General features: G+C 38.5%; 1 protein-coding gene across 5 annotated transcripts in view; it reads right to left on the minus strand.

The window, feature by feature from the left end:
* Nucleotides 1–21,961, minus strand: part of ntm (neurotrimin) — a 469,318-nt gene that overhangs the window by 83,161 nt on the left and 364,196 nt on the right. For all 5 annotated transcript variants that reach the window (XM_017489927.3, XM_017489926.3, XM_017489930.3 and 2 more), the window contains one exon: nt 4,334–4,566. In XM_017489927.3, the coding sequence (XP_017345416.1) occupies nt 4,334–4,566 (233 nt within the window). The remainder of the gene's footprint in view (nt 1–4,333; nt 4,567–21,961) is intronic.

Here is a 21,961-nt window from a genome sequence, read left to right on the forward strand (position 1 = left end):
TTTGGCACTTGGTGGTTGCAGCCTGCCTTACATAGTGGATGTGGCAGTGCCACCAAATGGCATGTTGCTAAAAAGCAGATGCACAGATGGTGCAGGGTCCAAGGTTCAATCCTGAGCTTGGTGTTTCTAGTGTTTCTATTTTTCATGTTTTTCCCATATCTACATGAACTTTCTGGTTTCCTCCTACCTCTCAAAGACAGGCATATAGCTTGAATGGCTACAATACATTGCCCCTAGCTTTGCATGAGTGTGTGTGTGTGTGTGTGTGTGTGTGTGTGTGAGTGTGTGCGCATGTGCATGATGCCCTGTGATGGACTGCACCCAATGTTCCAAGGATAAGCTCTGGATCGACTGTGACCCTGATCCTGATAAAACTATTACTGAAGATGAATGAACGAATGTAAGTCGACATACAGAACAAGGATACTGCTACATTGTGGATATGAATTAAAAGCAAAAATGTTGAAAACAGACACTTTTGGGGTGTATCAGTGGTTGCACTGCACAGCAAGGGGTCATATCAATTATGTTTGATTGAAGACGAACATTAGGCACTACGTACTCAAGTACATAGTGTATAGTCTATAGTGCATAGTGCACAGTATGTCATTTGAGACACTTCACTTTTCTGGCATTATCATCACAGATATCTTGAGCTCAGATAGAACTGAGTACATTACTCAAATTTTCAGTATTATCCTCACACTGTGCCCATAATAAATAAACCTATGTTGCCCAAGCTTATTAGTGCAACCTTTAACAACTTACTGACGATGTGATGCTACAGAAAGTGTATTTAACAGCTTTGAGAAGAGGAAGCTGGAGAAAATGCTCTGTAAGGCATGCTGAGCCCAGAGGCAGTAAAGACACAGCGGCGCACACACGGTAATCACCCTGGGGCGATGAAGAGGGGGAGGATGAGGAAGAGAAATACTAGAGTTGACAGCTTCACTCTCATGCTGTCTAAAACCTTAATGAACTTAGCTTCATCTGCCCGTCTGTATCGGCCAGGCACGTGGGCTAAACGCTTTCTAGATTTATTTGCCTAGGGCTGTATGCATGAAAAACAAATCGATATAAATAATATAAAATTGCTTTCTGAAGTTGCAGTGTTGGCCGCGGCTTGGATGCACGGTCTTCAGCATAAACTGTCATTCACAAAGACGTCTCGGTGTTTGCATAATCTGTCCTCATATGGGCCATTACTAACTCGTTTCTCACTCTAAATGAGAAGTACACATTTGGGGCTCTTTACATATGGAGAGCAAATTGGATTTCTATTGAAATGTGTTGTTTATTTTGCAAACGCTGGAAAGTCTCTCTCCCTCACTCTCTCTCATCTCTCTTGCACAATCTCTCACCAGCTTCTCATGTCCCAATCTGTCAAATGACAGCTAAAGCACTTCCATAGCAGTGTGAGTAGTCTTTTAGAGAATGTGTGCTGTGTGTTTGTGTTCAGGAGTTGTGCATCAGCTGACCTTAACACTCACACGTCCCTCAGCTCTCTCAATCATGCCACTATTCTGGCACCACGTTACCAAGGTAACTGGGGAGATCGGTTTAGATGGATTGTTCATAGGAGCAATCATTACAAAGTGCAACCTCCTTGGTCCCCTTCCTCCCAATGACTAATTTTACTGTTAAGTAGAAATTATTGTTTGGCCAGAATTACACTAATAAAACTTTACTCCAAGTGAAGTGAAGAAGCAACATAATTACAGCTCTTTGTCTCCTGAATGTCAGCAAGCCGATATCTGTCATCGTAATGTTTTAATCCAAATCTCTGCTCAATATATTTCTACATCCTAAGCTTTTAACAGTTTTATACATACAGAGCAACTTCAGGACAGGAATGGATTTAAGAAGGTCAGGAGGGGAGAAATACTTAACTTTTGCTTTAAGACTCCCTACAAAGAGCTTACATCCGCTCATATGTGCCGCTCTTCGGTCTTTGATCTGGTTCTGGTCTAATTGCTGCAGTCTAAAGGGCTCTGTTCCGCTCATGTGAGAGAGAGAGAAACAGAGCTAATCGAATCTTCAGAGCGCAACCAATCCGGTACACACCCCTGCCCAGGATCATTCGCACTTATAGAGAATATTTCAAGAACCCATCAGTTGGAGTGAAGACTTATATGCAAATAAATGTTCTTAGCAAAGAACGCTTCCTGTGAAAGAAGGAGGAGTTTGTCAGGTGGTGACCAGTGACAGACATAATAATTAAAATACCATTCAAAATGTAAATAAAATGTTTTTGAAGTGAAACCAGTTGAATTTATCCATCAGGGTTTTACACAGTTGAGCATGAGACAAGCATGCTTTAATGCTAGCATGTGACCCAGCCAGTACTTTAATATTTTGAAAGGTGTTCATATGACAATGTTAAAATACATCAAAAATACAAATAGTTGCATATAGGGCACTAGGTAGGGTGAACAATTTTATTAAATCATATCATAATGCTTTAGTAAACAAACACCTAACTTAACATTAGCAGCATTTACTTGATGTGTAAGAAATCAAACTACATATCAGTAACAATAAAACTGTGGGTAAATAAATAAAAAGCAATCTGAAACATTAAATTGTATGACAAAATTTGCAATAGGAGCTAACAAAGGATACTACATTCAAAGACATTAGGGTTATTCTGTGACTATTGTGTTTGACCAATCAGTGCTCTGCATTACTTCTAGCTCAACCTATATGCTCCAGGTCAGCTTGGATGGTAGGAAGAACAGTAACCAGTTTCGCCATGGGTATGGTATGGCTCACTTGGAAGTGGAACACGAAAACCCCACATTATGTGTCATCAGGTAGGAAAAACAACAACATAATAATAGTTTACTATTATTAGTTTACTATTGTATTCTCATACCTGACAATACTTCCAGCTGTAATTCAAATGAAAGTATTACAGTATATTAATGCATCTTTCAATGTTTCCATGGCAACAGCACGTATTTGGTGGATGCTCCACACAATCTATGCCTATTGATCCATCCAACAATTTTCTGTACCACTTATCCTAACAGGGATCCTCACATAGGAGCCTTGAGCTTATCCCAGGGAACCCGGGGCACAAGGCGGGGGACACCCTGGATGATGTGAAAACCCATCACACACTACGGACAATATCCAATCAGTCTGCAAAACATGTCTTGGGGACTGGGGAGGAAACCGGAGTACCTGGAGGAAACCCCCAAAGTGTGGAGAGAAATTGTAAACTCCATATACACAGGGGAGAGGGGGTATTCAAACCCGCAACCCTGTAGGTGCGAGGAAAGCGTGATAACCACTAAGTCACCATGCCCCCAAATCTATGCCTAATAATAAAGAAATATAAATATATATATATATTTATTAGGCAAATCAAAATATATAATTATTGATATGATGCAGCTTTCTGGAAGTTGACATTTACTTAACATTTATGGAAGGAGTCTCCAGTGTCACTGCTTTCTAACAGTTGGAGGTGAAGGTGTTTTGCTTATGTTCTCCCAAAGGTTTTGAGACAGAGGGCTTTGCAGTTTTGCAAATCTGCAGTTTTTTGTGTGTTATTAAATTCAAGAGAGAAAAAAGAGAGGCGAATGACTGTTTATTGCTGCTGGTAAGTGATAACCAGAAATACTGTAACATGTTTTGTTCCACTTTAGACGGTTATAATAATAATAATAATAACAATAATAATAATAATAATAATAATAATAAATAATAATAATTGGGAAATTGCTGTGATAGAAATAAAACATTTGGGTGGTAACATCACTTGACTTTGAGTCAGTGTTGTCACACTATTCACACACTACTTACTTTCTTTCACATGACTTATTTTATATAATAGCATGCCCCATTATGGATAATTTACTTACATAAGAAATGTTGCAATTGCCTGCAACACACACCAGAAAATAAAGGCAATATTCAGTTCAACTGATAGAATCAACCTGAATAAAAGTGCCATATTGTGAAGCATTTTCGGTTGCTGTGGTTCAGATTCCTAAATTTCCACTGTACCTGAATGCTGTGCTGTCACGACTCAGTGCACCAGCCTACTGCAATGACACTGCCATCAATCACATTAACATAAGAACCATTGAGTGGAGAAAAAAATTAAATCTCCAAGGTTTTGTGCCCATCAGCATTAATTGCATAATTATCCACTTCATTAAAAATGTAATATCATACCTAGAGTTCAAGGTGTTTGTACCAGATATTAGAGAAAGCTGTTAACAAAAGGCTATAATGTAATAACACTGCATTACTCTGCACAAACTCCAGACACAGGAACTCTACAGTAAAGAAGAGTACACATGCTGGTGGAACTCCAGCTCACCTTGCACGATGATATGGACGGATGTGGTTCTGGGCTTGCTGCTGGTCTGAACGGCACACACGTATAGTCCTTCGTCACTCAGGTCTATGTTCTCAATCTTAATGGTGAATTCGTCACGGTTCAGGGTGACGAGGCTGACTCTGGGATCCACAGACCACTTATCCTCGCCGGCGTATAGTATACTGGACCTGTTCAGCCAGGCCGTGTGCGTCACGACATCGCCTTGAGAACAACTGCATGAGAGAGAGAGAGAGAGAGAGAGGGGAAATGACAGTGTTACCATTTTGCTTATCAAAAATAGATATACTTGAATATAAAGGCAAAACTCCTTAAATATAGTGCCTTGCATAAGTATTGACATCCCTTTTAACTTGTAAGTGTTGCAACCTGGAACTGAAATGGCCTATATGTCAAGAATTTATACAAAACAATATATATATATATATATATATATATATATATATATATATATATATATATTCAAACTTACTTTGTTAAGATCTTTTTTTTTTTTTAGTACTGCCCTTCAGAAGCTACATAAGATATTTACATGTTTCCATTTACATGGTCAATGGTAGCTCAGTGGTTAAAGGTGCATTCACACATATAGCGATTTTATCACTGCAAGTTGCCAATTGCCATTCTATGAAGTTGGCAGTAGGCGTTCCTAGTACTGGTTGCCATAGTAACATGAGTGGCGCAACTAAAATTTCACTTTTGACAACAAACCATTTTTTTGCCTGCTAAAATGAACCATTCTGGAGGGAGAGAGATCTTATATAAAATTCACTAGTGTACATATGCATCATATCCTACGAGATGAAGGCGAAGCAGTGCTCTTTGCCATTGCAGCCGTCTATCTGTGGCAAAAGTGCAAGGACCAATTAGCTTAGCTTAGCTTATGGCCTAAGTGCGTTTAAAGCAAAATAATAATAATGAAACGCACAATTTTGTTGCAATCGAGCAAAATCCTGGTGTAGCTCCTATCTTAGTAAGTGAGCGTCACCATCTGGTTGTCATTCACTATATGTTCGATGATGACTGAGAACTGGACCGCAGCTGTTCGGCATTGGCCTCTATGTTTCTTGGGTGAAGTGTCCAGCTTGGTGCTGCTCGTTCCAGGGCGCCGAAACAGCGACAAGCCGGATACTTCACCCAAGATAGGAGCTAAACTGGGATTTTGCTCGATTGCAAGAAAAAGTGAGTGTGTTTCATTATTTTTATTTTTTTTTGCTTTAAACCATCTAATATCCTAAGCTAAGCTAAGCTAAGTGCCTATTGCCACAATGGTGCGGCTTCTGCTAGTGAGCAGGGGTGGCTTCGGATAACGAACGCTCTACTGTCTTCACTCCTATTGGGAGTCGCTGCACCAAGTCACTCCAAATTTGTATAAAGTTAAACTTTTCTCAACATTCAAAGTCGCATGACATGCCCACATCTAGATAGATCAATAGATAATTTTATTTGTCCTCAAAGAGAAAATTTGTTTCCACCGTGGGTGCATAGAAAACATAAACACGACAACACCATACATATTAACCATCAAAACAATCACAGGCATAGAGGGGAGAAGGAGACAAAAAAAAACAACAACAACAAAAAAAAACATCAGGATCATAAAACAAATGCCAGAGCATAAGATGGCATCACAATGGCTGATTACCCATGTGTTTAATGCTCATATAGCTATAGGAACAAATCTCCAACCAAAGTTGGCCTTTCGGCACATGGGTAGTTTATACCTGCGGCCAGAAGGAAGGGGGTTTAAATACTCATAAAATTTGGTGGTCTGGATCATTTAAAATTTTATGTGCCTTCAGGAGCATACATGAAATGACACAGTATGTTAAATTAGGGGTGGGAATACCAATAATTTTTCTAACTAAATTAGTTATCTTTAAGAGTTTCTTCTTATTGGTAACTGTTAGCATATCAAAGAAACAAATGGCACCATACAAAAGTAACGGCTCAATAATACTTCGATACAGAAGAAGAAGTAGATCTTGTCGCCAATGGGCGCTGTCTCTCATGTCCCCAGAAGTCGCCAGCTCTCACTGAAAATGAATGGTCTCCGGTCGCATTGTCGCTGCGAGTTGCTGTATGTGTGAATGCACCATAAGAAGTTGGACTACTCATTGGAAGGTTGTGAGACTGCAAAGCTGCCACTGCTGGGCCTTTGAGCAAGGTCCTTACCCCTCAAATGCTTAGGTGTATAAATGAGTAAAATGTAAGTTGCTCTGGATAAGGGTGTCTGGCAAAATTCCATAAATGTAAATTTAAATATTTCCCAGAAGATGAAATAATAACAATTTACACCGATCATCCTGTTCAAAAGTTTACATCTGTGTGTTGCTTTCTTGAACATCAGTGAATGTTTGCACCTTTTGTAATAGTTGTGTACAAGTTCCTCAATTGTCCTAAGTGTGAAAAGATGGATCTCAACATCATATAACCATTGTTGGTAAGGGGTCAAATATGCAGGAGATGTTGGAAAAGCAAAGAATGTGCAGGACCTGGAGGATTTTTCTGAAGAATTGTGGGCAGTTTAACTGCTCAGGACAAACAAGGGACTCATGAAAAACTGTCACATAAAAACAGTTATTGATCATCCAGATAACAACATACAGTATTAAGAACCAAGGTATGTAGACTTTTGAACTGGTTAATTTGTGTAAATTCTATTATTATTGTGTTTTGTGGACTATATGTAAACATCTGTTATGTGAAATAGCGTATTCTGAGTAGTACTAAATAAAAAACAAAATGCAACATTAATGATCCTGTTTAAATATTAACATTTTGCAGTTTCTGCAAGGGGGTAAGTAAATTTATGAGCACAAATGTACAGAAACTGCAATGTAAACAAACTGCAGCATGAAGACCATGTTGCTATCAAAACTAGTCACGAGTAAGGTCAAAGTTCTGGAAAAGTATCAATCAGGGTTTGGTGATAAAATAAATACCAAATTTTGAACATCTCACAGAGCATCATTAAATCCATTATTAAAAAAGTAGAAAGAATTTGGCACACCACGACTCTGCTTAGAGAAGACCGTCTGTGATAACTCACTCCACTGAATTAAGCAGAAACTAGATAGAAGTGCACAAAGGATAACAAACATACTAAGAAATACTAAGAAAACAAATACACTATGCATGTATGGGGCGGCTGTGGCTCAGTTGGTAGAGTGGGTTGTCCACTAATCGGAGGGTTGGCGGTTCGGTTCCCGGCCTGCGTGACTCCATATGCCGAAGTGTCCTTGGGCAAGACACTGAACCCCAAGTTGCTCCTGATGGCAAGTTAGCGCCTTGAGTGGCAGCTCTGCTACCATTGTTGTGTGTGTGAATGGGTGAATGAGACACAGTGTAAAGTGCTTTGGATAAAGTGCACCATTTAACTAGCATGGTGAAAAGCTCACAACACGAGAGAATTACAGCATATACCACAAATATATACACTGTGTCCATCCATCCATTTTCCATACCACTTATCCTACACAAGGTTGCGGGGGAGCCTGGAGCTTATCTCAGGGAACTCGGGGCACAAGGTGGGAGACACCCTGGTTGAGGTTCATGATGAGCGAAGGGCACAATTGCACACACACTGCAGACAATTTAGAGATGCCAATCAGCCTACAGCGCATGTCTTTGTACTGCGGGAGGAAACCGGAGTATCCTGAGGAAACCCCGAAGCATGGGGAGAACATGCAAACTCCACACATACAAGGCAGAGGCAAGAATCAAAAGAAGCAAAACTCCCAACCCTGGAGGTGCGAGGCCCGAAGACTAAGCGACTGTGCCCCCTATACACAATGTCATAAACTAATAACAAGACACAAGTGACACACCATACTGTAGACAATAGATGGAACCAACGGAAAACCAATGAACTAACAGAGGGGGAGAAAATGAAACCAAAACTGTGACACTGTCCTCTAAAATAACTTTTATGCTTTTTAATTGTAAATACTTTTACTATATTGATTTCCCCCTTCACCTTATGGGCTATTTTGTGTACACTCTTCCTATATAATCCCAATTTTGTCCATCTCAGTTCTAATATACGATCGGGAAAATTCTAGGCGTTTGAATACTTATGCAAGCCGCTGTTCCATATGAGGGAAAATCGCCCAGAGAGCAGATGGACCAGAGAATCAACAACAGCATGATTTATTTGCTCGATGATTTTGTGAGTCTCTTCATTATGCAGGAAGTACACCTATGTGTATTTGTATGTGTATCTGAATATGTGCATTACTGGGAAAGCCTGTAGTCCTTCTAGTTGTTATGAATCTTCAGAAGGAATTCGGGACTCCAATTCCCAGCAGTCTCTGCACCCCTGCCTCATGGTCACATAACCACCCGCACCTGACACTCATTCTGTTTACAAGCTCCTGTGTGTATTTATGTCACAATTTGTACAGCACTCAGTGTCTGGCTTTGTTTGTTCCCGTTTGTTGTCACGTTATGCGCACTCGCCTCGTAGATTCTGGTTTATGTGTTGTTTTGTTCTTTATTAAACGCTATCTCTGCACGTGCATCTGTCTCCGCCGTGCATTCATGACACTAGTATTCACCAGACAGTTTCTAATATTCAGTGATATTAAGTTAAGCATATGTTCAGAGCAATGCTACTTCAAACTGAACAAGTTAGCTCATTAGGCCATGAATCCAGCCTTATACTCTGTAGTCCCTGGGTCTCTCTCTCTTTTTTTTTATTAAGCTATTATTTTTATGGCAAAAGCAGTGATATCAATAAAGATTAAATTAGGCATTTAATAAAAGTTCTTTCATAGTCTTTCCCCATTGGTCTCATACCACCAGAGCTCGCTCCTACTTGTTCGAGCATAGAGACAAGAATCAATTCGAATGATATAAAACAAGACTGTTTATTTGAACTATTTAACAAGTAGACAGTCAAGTGTACAGCGATCGAAGCTCGAGCTCCTCTATGTTTATTAAAAGCAATGACCTCAAGAAAACAGTTATAGCAAAACTTGGAATAATATTCAACATCCTCCTGCAGCTATATTTTATTACAGACAATGCACTCAGTGCATATTATGGATACAGCAGTTAGGTGATATCTCTGAGAATGAGATGCTAATTACTTACAGGCTCATGCTAAATGAGAATAGGCTGTGTCTAATTACAGCTATTCCTAACAGTTAACAGCACAGCCCAAAGCAGATCCTCCTGCTAAATGATAGAGCTATTAAAATCAAAAGCAATCATGCATTTAATTGATTACTTGCCTGATTAGCCATTCAATAGAAGGCAGGGACCACTTTCAATTGTGTTTGTGTGTGTGTGTGAGCATGTGTTTATCTTGCTAAGGATCATAGCCTAGTATTTGGCGATGCCGTCCAAATTCTTATAACACACACTTTATTCTCATTAAGGTACATTATTTCTAGGACAAACCATAAATCATCGTACTTCATGGTGGTTCAATGATAAGCAGAGTGCTGAAATCCTTTAGTTTCCACAGGGACATGGATGAGAGAAGTGTGTCTCATTGTGGCTGTGCTTGGCACGCAGAGGTGCTCAGCGATAGTCAAGGGCGTTTGTTATCACGGGAGACGAGATTGCAGCAGCACTCACACAAGGGATAAAAAAGAAAGCAGAATTGAGATCATCTGAATGATCAGATGTTTTCCCACCATGCTTTTTTCTTAATACACTGCAGTTCATGCTCCCTGGAAATATTAAACACATTCTCCCCCTCTTATTCTGCTATTTGGACATCAGGCTATTTCCTCTCCTGCTTAGAAATGCATTGGCAAATCGAGCATTCATCATGTCTCCTCGTACAATATAACAACCCTTGGTACAATATAACACATCCCTTGGTAGATGTAAGCAGCGAGACATTGTCAGCACAAGGATTTGCTCCTCATAATAACTAAACAAAGGCGCATGAGCTGCTGCAAGGTTGCGGTGAGGGACAATGAGCACTCAAAGGCAATGATAGTTGACTAAAATAATGAAAAATGCAAAGGGAGAACAACTGCGTCTGTAATTTGATAAAACACAGGATGAAATGCACTTGCAAGAATCAAAGGGCAATGCGTGAGCTCATTTTTCATGTAGACACAGATAATATGTAAATAATAGATCAGCCTGTTCTGCTCTTTGGGCTTTGTTTAATGTCCAGCAAAACATGGATAATATAGGTACAGCACGGTGTGTGTGTGCGTGTGTGTGTACAACGAGATTTATGCTCACTGCCAACAAGCCTTTATAAATAATACACTGCTGAACATTATAACAGTATACAGTGAGTTTTTATGAACACTCTGTAGTGTTAAAATAATTGTACTGTAGTAGTATCTCATATGCAATCATATCATGTTTATTCTCGGATGTAATTAATTATAAGATATGCCGATAGAAGAAATTTTATTTTAGAAACTGTTGATTTTCGCACATAACAGTCTCTAGAACGGCGTGAAAAACAAAAAAAAACATCCAGCGAGTGTCAGTTCTGTGGACAGAAACACCTTGTTGATGAGAGAGGTCAGAGGAGAATGTTCAGTTTATCCCTGGACAGCATGCTAGTCTATCACAGGGCACCTTGGGTGGTAGAAGGACACTGGAGAACCCTGAAGAAACCCACAGTAACCCAAGCTCAGGATCTAACTGGGGACCCTGAAGCTGTGAGTCGACGATGCACCAAGACTATACACAAAGAACCCTTAAACGCCCCCTTTGAGAGTAGCAGCCAAAATGTATTGCTTACTATGTCACTTTTTTCTCCTTTAATACATTTTGTATCTATGCTGTTTCTAATTATGTGGCTGTAAACTGCATTTTGATGAGAACATTAAACACAGCTATCTAATCCTACACTTTCCTGCCTTAAAAGCTGATATAAAATGTCCTCATCAATACATGTCATGAAGCTTTTATAGAACCAGACCAACACAGTAGTTATAACAGTCATTGCAAGTGTCTGTTCCATCTTTTTTTTTTTTAAATTTTCCTTTAATGCTACTGATGTTAGAATCATAGCTTATGGGCTCTCATAGGAAATGACTGGTCTCATATCGTTTGCTAATGTGGATATTATTCTGTCGTAGGATGAACTAAAAGACCCACAGTGGCCCTTATGGTTTTTAAGATTGGGGATCTCTTCTTTTTGGAAACTCCCCAAAGTGGGATTTGAATGTGTGCACATTGCTTTACATGATAATCATAATAATATGAAGTCATTGTCTGCTGAACTGATGTGAACTCACAGCATTACCTCAGTGAGTGTGGAAAGCATTCCAGCGCTGTACATTTGGACAGATGCAGCAAATCAGCATAACCCAATAAATACATATATAATTAAATAATTCTGCCTTATAGTCCCTTATCAGAGCAGACCAGACAGCAAGCCAATTTAATCCAAATGAAGTGTCTCCCTTTTCATCATGTTGGGAAGCATCTAAAAGGCACGGAGCGGAGAAACTAAGCATCCCGAATAAACAGCCTCAGCCCATTTTCTGCCATGACACTGTAACGTTCATGCATTATGAAAATATATTGCAGCGTTTCTCATCATGGGATGTGCTACTGCTCTCATCCTGGCATGGGCTAGGGGAGTTAATTTTTAATGCAGTGTCATCAGTGGCTGGTTCAAAGAAGGTTTAACAATTTCTTTTTTGAAGGAGGGAGGGTCGGTTCTGTGACAGATTGAGATTAAATTTGCATGTGTATGAATGATGAAGAAAGCGCTCTCTTCAAACACAATGCATGCTATTAGAAAACTGGGGATATTTTTAAATGGGTTTATAATAAGATAAACATGGAATATTTTACACTGCAGACTGCTGGCTTCTTTTAAAGAGCTAGGAAACATCTGTGATGCCTTTATGAATGTCTTACTGTCGCACAGAGCTTGTGTTCAAAAAGATTTAAACCACTACAATGAGTCAGTAGACCTAAAAATATCTAACAAATCCTTTGGAAATATAAATGCATCAAAGTATGCTTTAATAAATAAATAAATAACTATGAACACAATCCTTGCCTTGGTTGTGACATGACCAAGAGACACCATTCATTATTAATCCGTCCTGGATGGGAGAATTGATTTGGCATCAAAGAGCCGCTGAGAAATAAATAGATGTAATATATAACTCCCAACATAACCTCCACACAGTATGACTGTCAGATGTGACCAGGAGAGCATACTATGGAATGGAAAGAAAAATGCTGAATTTCGTAACCCTGTTAGTATTGACATGCATAAAAATCAGTAAAATAAATAAATAAATAAATAAATTTTCAGATTTGACAGTAAATTAGATTTAATCTAACAGGGGTTTGGAATGTTATTGGGAACTAAAACAAAACAAACAAACAAAATAATAATAATATAATGCAAAAACAAACATGCCAAATTGGTCCAGAATGAAAGCAGTATTTTCAAAAGTGCTTAATCAGCCCCTCCAGGATTTTGCGATCGCAGAAATTAACACAAAATCAAGCAAATTCCACAATATTCAGCTTGCGAGCTTGCAATTTTTAAAAATTACTGCAGATTTTCAGCAGATTTGGGCCAACACACATCATGTGACATCATCACAACATTATTTATTTATTTATTTATCAATTATTTTATTTTATTTTATTTTTTTTAGTTCCCAATAACCTTTCCAACCCATGAAAATCTGCAGTAATTTTTAAAAATTGCAAGCTCTTCTGAATATGCCCACTTCAATTCACAAGCGTCAAACATGAGTAAAAGTATAATTTACCAACAAACAGCACTGTGAAAGACCACTCAAAACAATTTTGTTCAACTGTAATTTCTCCAATTCAAATACTTATTCGGCAAAAAAGCATAATAAACTCGACAAGTTGCATTGTAAATTTTGAAAACAGTTGCAGCAAAATTAAGCATTGTTGGTCGCAACCACCACAAAAAAGTCACCACAAAAAAAGACTGGATTTAATGTTATTTTTTCTGTTCCAGTGTGATTTCATCATAGCCTAAACCTAAATATTTTCCCAATAGGCCTAAATACATGTCCAGAATACAAGAAGATATGACTTTAGATGTCTGCTATAACCAGGTTTTTGAAGATGGGGAGACTGCAGGAAAATATGCGTAGAAAGTATTTTCCCTACGATCCAAAATGCAACAAATCCCACTGCAACATATTGTTGAGGCCAACAGTTTACATACACCTAGGCTAAAGATACTCAATCTTTAGTTTTTCACAGCTCCATACATTTTATGCTACCATACATTTCTTTTCACAAGTCAATTGGGGCATCTATTTTGTTCACATCAGAGGTAATTTTAAAAGAGTAATTTCATAGTTATTTCAGCTTTAATTTGCTATATCAGAATTCCAGTTGGTCAAAACATACACCAAGATGACAGTCTTTTTAAATATTCTGGAAGATTTCAGAAAGATATGTAATCACTTTTAGAAGCTTCTGATTAGACAATTGTCATAGCTAGGAGTTAATGGACATGCACCTGTGGCTTTAAAATGTCCTACCTTTTGAGACAATGCCTTTTGCCCTTGATACCAAGGGAAAATTCAAGCAACTCAGCCAAGACCTCAGAAAAAAATTGTGGACCTTCATGAGTCTGGAGGATTCCCAAACAAATGAAGGTACCACAAGCATCTGTTCAAACAATTGTATGCAAATATTTTTTTTTAATCTTGTGACCATAAAACACACTGTTCAGGAAAGAGGCAAGTCCCAGGAATGAATGAACTTTGGTTTAAAAGCTTCAGCTGAACCCCAAGTCAATGACAAAGGAACTGGTAAAGAACCCTGAGGCATCAGGTACTAAATATGTACATCCACCATTTATAGAGTTCTACTGCCATGACTTGAAAGGCTGTCATACAAGGAAGAAGCCCACATTCTAAGACTGGCATAAAAATCTCAGACTGACATTTACTGACTATATAATACACTTTCAACATCCATGAAACTGAAACAAGTTTTTAAAAGTGCAATGTCTAATTATGTACATTTACATGATAGATAAAATTTCTTTATGGCTTTTGATTATAATTCTGAAGCTAATTCTCAGCAGGATGCCTCATTTCTTCATTGGAAGCAGTGCTTTTACTGCCTAAGCCACTTGAGGACATTTTATTAGCATTAATTTTTGGTCTCTTGAAAAATTCCATGTGAGTGATCTAGTTATTACCTATTAATAAAAACGTATCCATGGCACAGGAGGTGCCATGACCACTACTTCATTTTGAGACTTTACCCATACTACCCTATTGTTAAAGCAATGCAAATTCTAACATTAAGCTGAAAAGTATAAAAGCCAGGGCTCACCATTAGAGCTAATCACAATGCCGTGAATATGAGTGGAATGAGTGGCTGCTGGTGTTAAATATCTGACTGTGTGAAAAGTCTGAGTTAGATCTCCTTGCTGAGTGTTTCTTTATGTCCAGCTTTACACTGAAACACAATATCAGACAAAATCAATATTTTAAGCAAAAAAGTTATCCTGTTAATTATTATTAGTATTATTATTTTTTATATGAAATGCAACCTGTAAGGAAGAACACAAGACAGGGTGTGCAACAGTTGTTATAGTTATAAAGAAATTAATCAATGACATGACAAGCTAAAATTATTTGGGCTGCATCACATCAACCCCGGAAGTGAATTATTTTCCAATAACAGCACATCCCAATACAGTATCTCTTTTTCCCCCATTGCTTATCTTGGAGATGTAGCTCAGGGTACCTGTTGGCTAATCTGGGTCTCAGAGAAGTCGTGTGGTTGTGTTTGTTTGGTTTTTCATCCCCAGGCTCTCGGAGACAGGATGGAACACTTGTTAAGGGAATTGGAGTCTTCTCTACAGTTGTCTCCATTGGACAAAAACAATTGACATTGTCAGGAGTCACCGCTATCTTCTCCACAAGCGTGCACACACACACACACATACACATACGCTGCTCACTTTGCTCACTTTGTCTCTCCCACCACACTCATTCTGATGAAAGGAAGATGAAAGCCTAGAATCTCTAATATGAGTTTTAAAATTACTTTGTGCATGTGCGTGTGTGTGTGTGTGTGTGTGTGTGTGTGTGTGTGTGTGTGTGTGTGTGTGTGTGTGTGTGTGTGTGTGTGTGTATAGAGTGGAAGCCTGAGCTGACGCGAATGAACCATGTTATCCTTTAGGCAGCCTCTCCAACACAATGGCAAGCCACCACAGCCATCACTCCTGGCCTGCCAATATAAATGTTTCATACACACACACACACACACACACACACACACACACACACACACACACAGGTATAGCGTGATGAATTTGACAGTGTGGAACAAGTAAACACATCTGTGGAAATAAACCCGACACCAGCGCTGGTGTTTGCCTATTAAACATACATGCACTTGCTCCTCATACTGAACAAAACACATCCATTCACAGGTATGAAAGAAAAAAAAAACCCACATATAATAGCTATTTTTCTCTACAACCATCAATTTGTAGAAAATAATTTCTTTAACAAGAAACCATTTTTTTATACTACAGCAGTAAAATCTCCAGCACTTAGCTCTTAGCATTTAGCTGTGTGCACCTTAGACACCCAATCAAAACATACCTCTGTGTACATCAGCCCTAGGCATCCCACACCATAGAGATCCACCTGTGTGTGCTGATCTGTATGCACGACTACTACTGTAACAATAACGAACATGCACCTATTATTATTAGAAAGATCTTCAGGCAAGAGTGAGAGTGATAATACTAAATCTTTTTTCACCCTTTTTTTTTTTTTTATAATAGCAGATACATTTCATATGCTTTTCTGCAACTGTTTCTATGGGAGAAAAAAAATAAAAACTAACTGAAACACAGCCTTCAGCAAATATTAATCCAATCAATTTAAGAAATAAATCTATGACACAAAACTCATATTGGACATGTTATTATATTATCCACGACCAAGTCTCTTCCATTCCACGCTCCTCTGTGACATGTCTGGACACATGTTTTACCCCGCCAAACTTGTAATTGTGTTGTAATTGCATCTACAAAAAGCATGACAGTCACCTTGGCATGCACTTAACTAGGAAGGGAGGGAGGGAAAAAATTTGAAACAGTGAGAAAATACTATCATGCAATTAATGAACAATTAGGTAATCGTTTGGATTCACTCAGCCAGATATGAAGTGTGACAGTGATCATCGGCGGTGGGTTCACCCTGATCTGGGGTCAGTCTGGCCTCCTAACGCAGCCGAACGCCGAGAGGATTACAGCTTTACTCAGAATTACCTCGTCTTTTTTAGAGGTCTGTCACACAGATGAAGGTGCCCTTGCAAATAAAACCCATTAGAATTCAAAGTCATCGAGGAATCTTTGGGTGAGGTGAAGTCTCTCATAATTGTGCATCCTGTAGCTCATTAGGAGATCTGCCAGGTTTTTTAAAATTTTTTTTATATATACATCCAGGTTAATAAAAACAGGGTCTCCAAAATGTCTCCATATATAGGGGAAATTATCACCTTTTTTTTTAAAGCAAAATATCTTCCAAAATTAACGTATTTTATATATTTATTTTCAGATAGCCTCTAAGAATGCCTTTTACAAAAGACTTGCGATGGACATTCAATTACATGCATAACACCAGAAGTATTAACACAAGTTCATAATGAGTGGGAGAGACGACTCCTTGTGTTTACAAAGAAATTGCAATCATGTATATAATGTTTTGCTAATAAAGTTACATTTTGCTATGAAGTGTTAATTTCCTCTATATATGGAGACTTTTGGGACACCCTTTATTTGGACATTGACAAAGTTATTGTTATATAAACTGTCTACCACAGTATATAGGTATATGAATATGATAATGAATATGTTCACAATTTCAGCTTTTAATTTGATCCAAATCAAACAACTTATAAGCATATTAAAAGTGTTGTAATTCCTATACCATTCACTTAATTTGGATGTAAATACCCTTAAATTAAAGCTGAAAATCTGGACTTTGTGGTCATACTTAAATTCAACTCCAACATACCGTGGTAGACAGCTAAAGTAACAATGACTTTCTAAATGTACAATAATTATGACTCTGACTATATACTATATATACTGTATAGTCAGCATCTGGATTGTATAAGCAATGCTGGTTTACATGCATGTTGGTTTACTAAAAGCTTAAATAAATTTACTTACAAATGCACTCTGTGCTGCACAGTGAAAAATCCATACACACAAAAAAAAACTGCCTGCATTAGGTTCAGTGAACAAAATATCATGGCTAGGTAGGGTCTAAAAGCTGAGTAGTACTACATATAACAGGCATAGAAATCTCCCAGATCACAGCTTTAATGCATCTGTGTGTGTGTGTGTGTGTGTGTGTGTGTGTGTGTGTGTGTGTGTGTGTGTGTGTGTGTGTGTGTGTGTGTGTGTGCATGGGCGAGTGATGGAAGATGCCAGGCTGTGGTCTCACCCAATTACAGCACAACTGCATTCCTGTGTAAAATGAATGATCTATGAGCACTCTTTTCCAGCACCTCTCAGAGATGACACACTTGAATTGGCTGCAGTGAGAGGTCCATGCTCATAGAAGCGATTAGCCCAAGTTCACGGTGGCCAAGGTTAACCATGGCTGCAGTTAGAGGTGAAACAAAGCAGGCGATTCTCAGCCAGATCCATTCTTTTTTATCTTACCCATTTTATATACAGTACATTATAATATACTTTATATGCTCGTTGACATTCTAACATAATATAAGGTCTAAAATCAGAATCAGCAGTGCAAATGAGCACTCCTTTAAATCTGTACTCGTATTTCTGATGGTATAAATGTATATTCATTAAATGTTACACACCTACATCAATCACTACGCTGACACTGGTTCCTGTACATCTGCAGCATTTATACACTGCTAAATTTACACTCATTGACTCAGTATTAATGCACATTTCTTACAGTACATTTGTTGTCTTCTTGTCTTGTCCTGCACTTTATTGTTGAGCGCTATCTGAGCTGCTTAATTACCACCACTGATGTGTGACAAAAAAAAAAGAATATTGAATCTTGAATATTCAATATACTTTATGCTCTCTGACATTCCAACATAAGGTCTAAAGACAAACTAATAGAAAAGCTCATCTGTTATGCATTCAATTATTCATTAATTTGATTTCAGTAACTACTTTATCCTGTCATAGTCATGGTGGAATCAGACTATACCTCAACAACACCAGGCGGGAACACACCTTGAACATGATGTCAGCCCATCGCAGGGAACCATTCACTCATACATTCACACAGTGTAGCAAATCCACCTACTGACATGTTTTGGTGAGGTTGGAGGAAACCACATAGACAAGGGGGATAACATGCAACCTGAGCATAGGATTGAACCAGAAGTCCTGAAGCTGTGAGGCAGCAATGCTACCCATTGAACCACTGTGCCAGCCTTATGTATTAACTAAGAATGGATCATTTAGATCTGAGATATTCATGTTTGAGCTGTTTAAGAAATCGTCACATTAAATTTGATTATAAGTCCTTATGAATATTACGTTCACACACAATGTGCTTGGTTGTTTAAGTGGGTTTATTTGACACATATTTAATTCAAAAGCAGCACATTGGATGCTTCCACCCACAGTGGTAGCTGGTTTGCATTTTAATGACCAGCATTTGATACTGAATCAATTAGTACTGAAACACTTAGATCTTAATTCCTCTTGCATATATTTTTTAAAACTGTACATTTAACCTACATTTAAATTTAAACTGTACAGATTTATATACAGTTTATACCAACGACAGAGGCAACTATTTTTGTCTGTTTTCTTTTGTTTCTCCCCCATTTTCCCCTTAAATTTGGTCTTGGCCAATGCCAACCCACCAACCAGCTCTCCCCTATCATACTGAAGCTACTGCCATGGAGGTTATGCTAACTCATGCGTCCTCCAAGACACATGAAGCCAAGCAACAGCAACTTTTCAGACTGTTGCTCATGTACTGTGTGTCACACAATCTGAGGAAAGGGGTGAGCTATTCGCCCTCTCCCAAATGCATGAGATCACAGATATCCATAATTGCCTTGTGTCACTGATTGGCCAATTTTTGCCCTCTTGGTCTCCAGCCAACTGAGGGCTGTAACATTGTCGGGATTCAAGTTTGCGATCTCCCAAGAACATTCACTTTTGAATATGAATACGAGCAATAACCTGATTACATAAAACATGATTTTACAACAACATATTCATAAATATAGTACAAACACATAAAAAGAAATGCTGTAAAGCATGTAAAATGATTAAATTAAATGTTTCTACATTAAAAAAATCTACTGTAAATATCATTAAAGAGTAATACACTATACAAAGTCAATATTTGGTGTGACAACTCTTTGCTTTCATAAAAAATGTATCAGGAGGCTCAGGTACATTTCGGGCAGATTTATATGGAAATTAGCTGGAATGTTTTACTAAGCATCCTATAGAACCTGCCACAGCTGTTCTGGTGTCTCTGACTGTCACATTTGCTTCTGTTTTTGCAGATATAAGCAAAGAGCATTAGCAATAACTCTTGAGTGAAATCAAGGTTTGAACTCTGATTTAGCTTGATTTAAACCTGATTTAAATTCATCTTTCTTTAGGCTGAAGAAAAAAATGTTGGCAGTACATAATCTAACTGTGTTAATCTGACAAAAGTACTTGGGTTTAACTAAAAAAGAGCAATGCAAAGTAAATTGAATTAATAGTTTTTTTAAGACTGAACAACAGATCTTAAACTCTAAACTAAAACCCGTAAAGGTCAATACATTTCATAGAGAACAAATAAACACAGAGTTTCCAGTGTATTACTGTTGTAGCGCTAACCATTAAATGTTCTTATTTAACTCCACCTGCAAACTTTACATTCTGCCTACATTACTTATTTATTTATTTTACAGATCTTGGCATACTGACTCTGCCTCAGGGCCTGACAGGCTGACATGATCAGGGTCACATAGAGCATTTAAAATCTCAATAAATCACAACATTTAGAACATTTATTTCTGCAAGTTGGAATGAGAATAATGTTAAGGGTGAGAGGCTAAGAGAGCAAACCACACACAAAAAAAAGCATATCTCGGGCAATTGATCTCCATCAGGGAGAGAAGGAAAACTAAGCCAGAGGAGAGGATGAGCTGCATCAGTTATGGCTCAGTGGTGTCTTGACAGGGGGTAGTGCTAGCTTGATGGTTAAGGCTCTGGGTTACTGATCAGAAAGTTGGGGGTTCAAGCCCCAGTACTGCCAAGCTGCCACTGTTGGGCCCTTTAAGAAGGCCCTTAAGCTTTTCTGCTCCAGGGGCACCGTATCATGGCTGACCCTGCGCTCTGACCCCAGTTTCCTGACATGCTTGGGTACACGAAGAAAAGAATTTCCCTGCACATATGTATATGTGATAAATAAAGACTCAATATCATTATCACTTGGTTAGTGAGAGCCTAAATCCTTCTTTTACATAACTGTAGCTCAAGTGGGTCCACCTTAAACCCACCACTTGGCACCAGCAACAGCATCCATACCTGAGAATTGTAAGGAGAGGGGGTGGGATGTCAGAAAATATCTCTCCTATACACTTTGTGATTCATCGAGCAATCTATCCAATCTCTCTCCACCACACAAGTCAATCCATCATGTGTAGTAAAAGCAACCTGGTTCTTACATTACAATGGTATGTCATGGTCACAGGGCTGAGGACCATTAACAGACTCTACTAATGGCTTGCTGGTGTTTTAATTTGTGTAGTGGTGTTAGTGCATGGATATAAAAAAATATATTAAAATAAAAAACATGGAAGCTGGTTTACTCACAGATTTTTTTGCATGAGGACTTAAATTAATATGCAATTTTGGGCTTCCTGTAGGAGGCATGAAACAATGGATGCTAAAACAGTGGGTGGATATAATGGAAACACATTTATTTGCATGTCTTGTGCAATTTAGTGAAGCTCAAAGGGTTTGATAGCACAGTTATTACTTGGGCTTTTTTACACGTTGGGTACGTAGGTGTAATCTGATGCGCAAATGCTAGATATCTGCTGTTACTGCAAATGGGGGTACAGAATGTGTGAAATATCATCCTCAAGCGACCCGTGGCTTTTCCAAATGTCCGAGGTGTATAAACAACTTTAGTCATCAGCTCTCCAGGCAGCATACATGTTAAATAACAAATACGAAGGCAGAAAGAGCAGAGCATGGACAACTCCATGAGCAGCGTCCAAGTGCATAAACTTCTAATTACAAAGATGCATGCACATTTGAGAGTTCTACATCTACAGTACAGAGATGTGTGAAAAAATGTGATATGGTTAGATGAGACGTCCTTCATCATATTCTTGAGAAGTGGGCGAGTGCATGTGAACGGTACAGGCCTGAATGCTAAATACTGCCATGGTTTGGGACAACTTGTCCCCTTAGAGAGAAGAGTCACTGGAAATCAATACAAAGACAGTAAACATGCTGAACACATGCTTAAATGATTTTACCAACTTTATTAGCTCACTGATAACTCACTATTTAGCTCAACATCCCCAGTGACATTTTTCTGGCTGGAAATGTCACATGAGTATGCATGTTTGGTAGAGCCTGTCAGATTAAATAACACTCTGGATTGCTCTCTC

The sequence above is a fragment of the Ictalurus punctatus genome, chromosome 16 (assembly GCF_001660625.3).
Source record: "Ictalurus punctatus breed USDA103 chromosome 16, Coco_2.0, whole genome shotgun sequence".
Classification (NCBI taxonomy): Eukaryota; Metazoa; Chordata; class Actinopteri; order Siluriformes; family Ictaluridae; genus Ictalurus; species Ictalurus punctatus.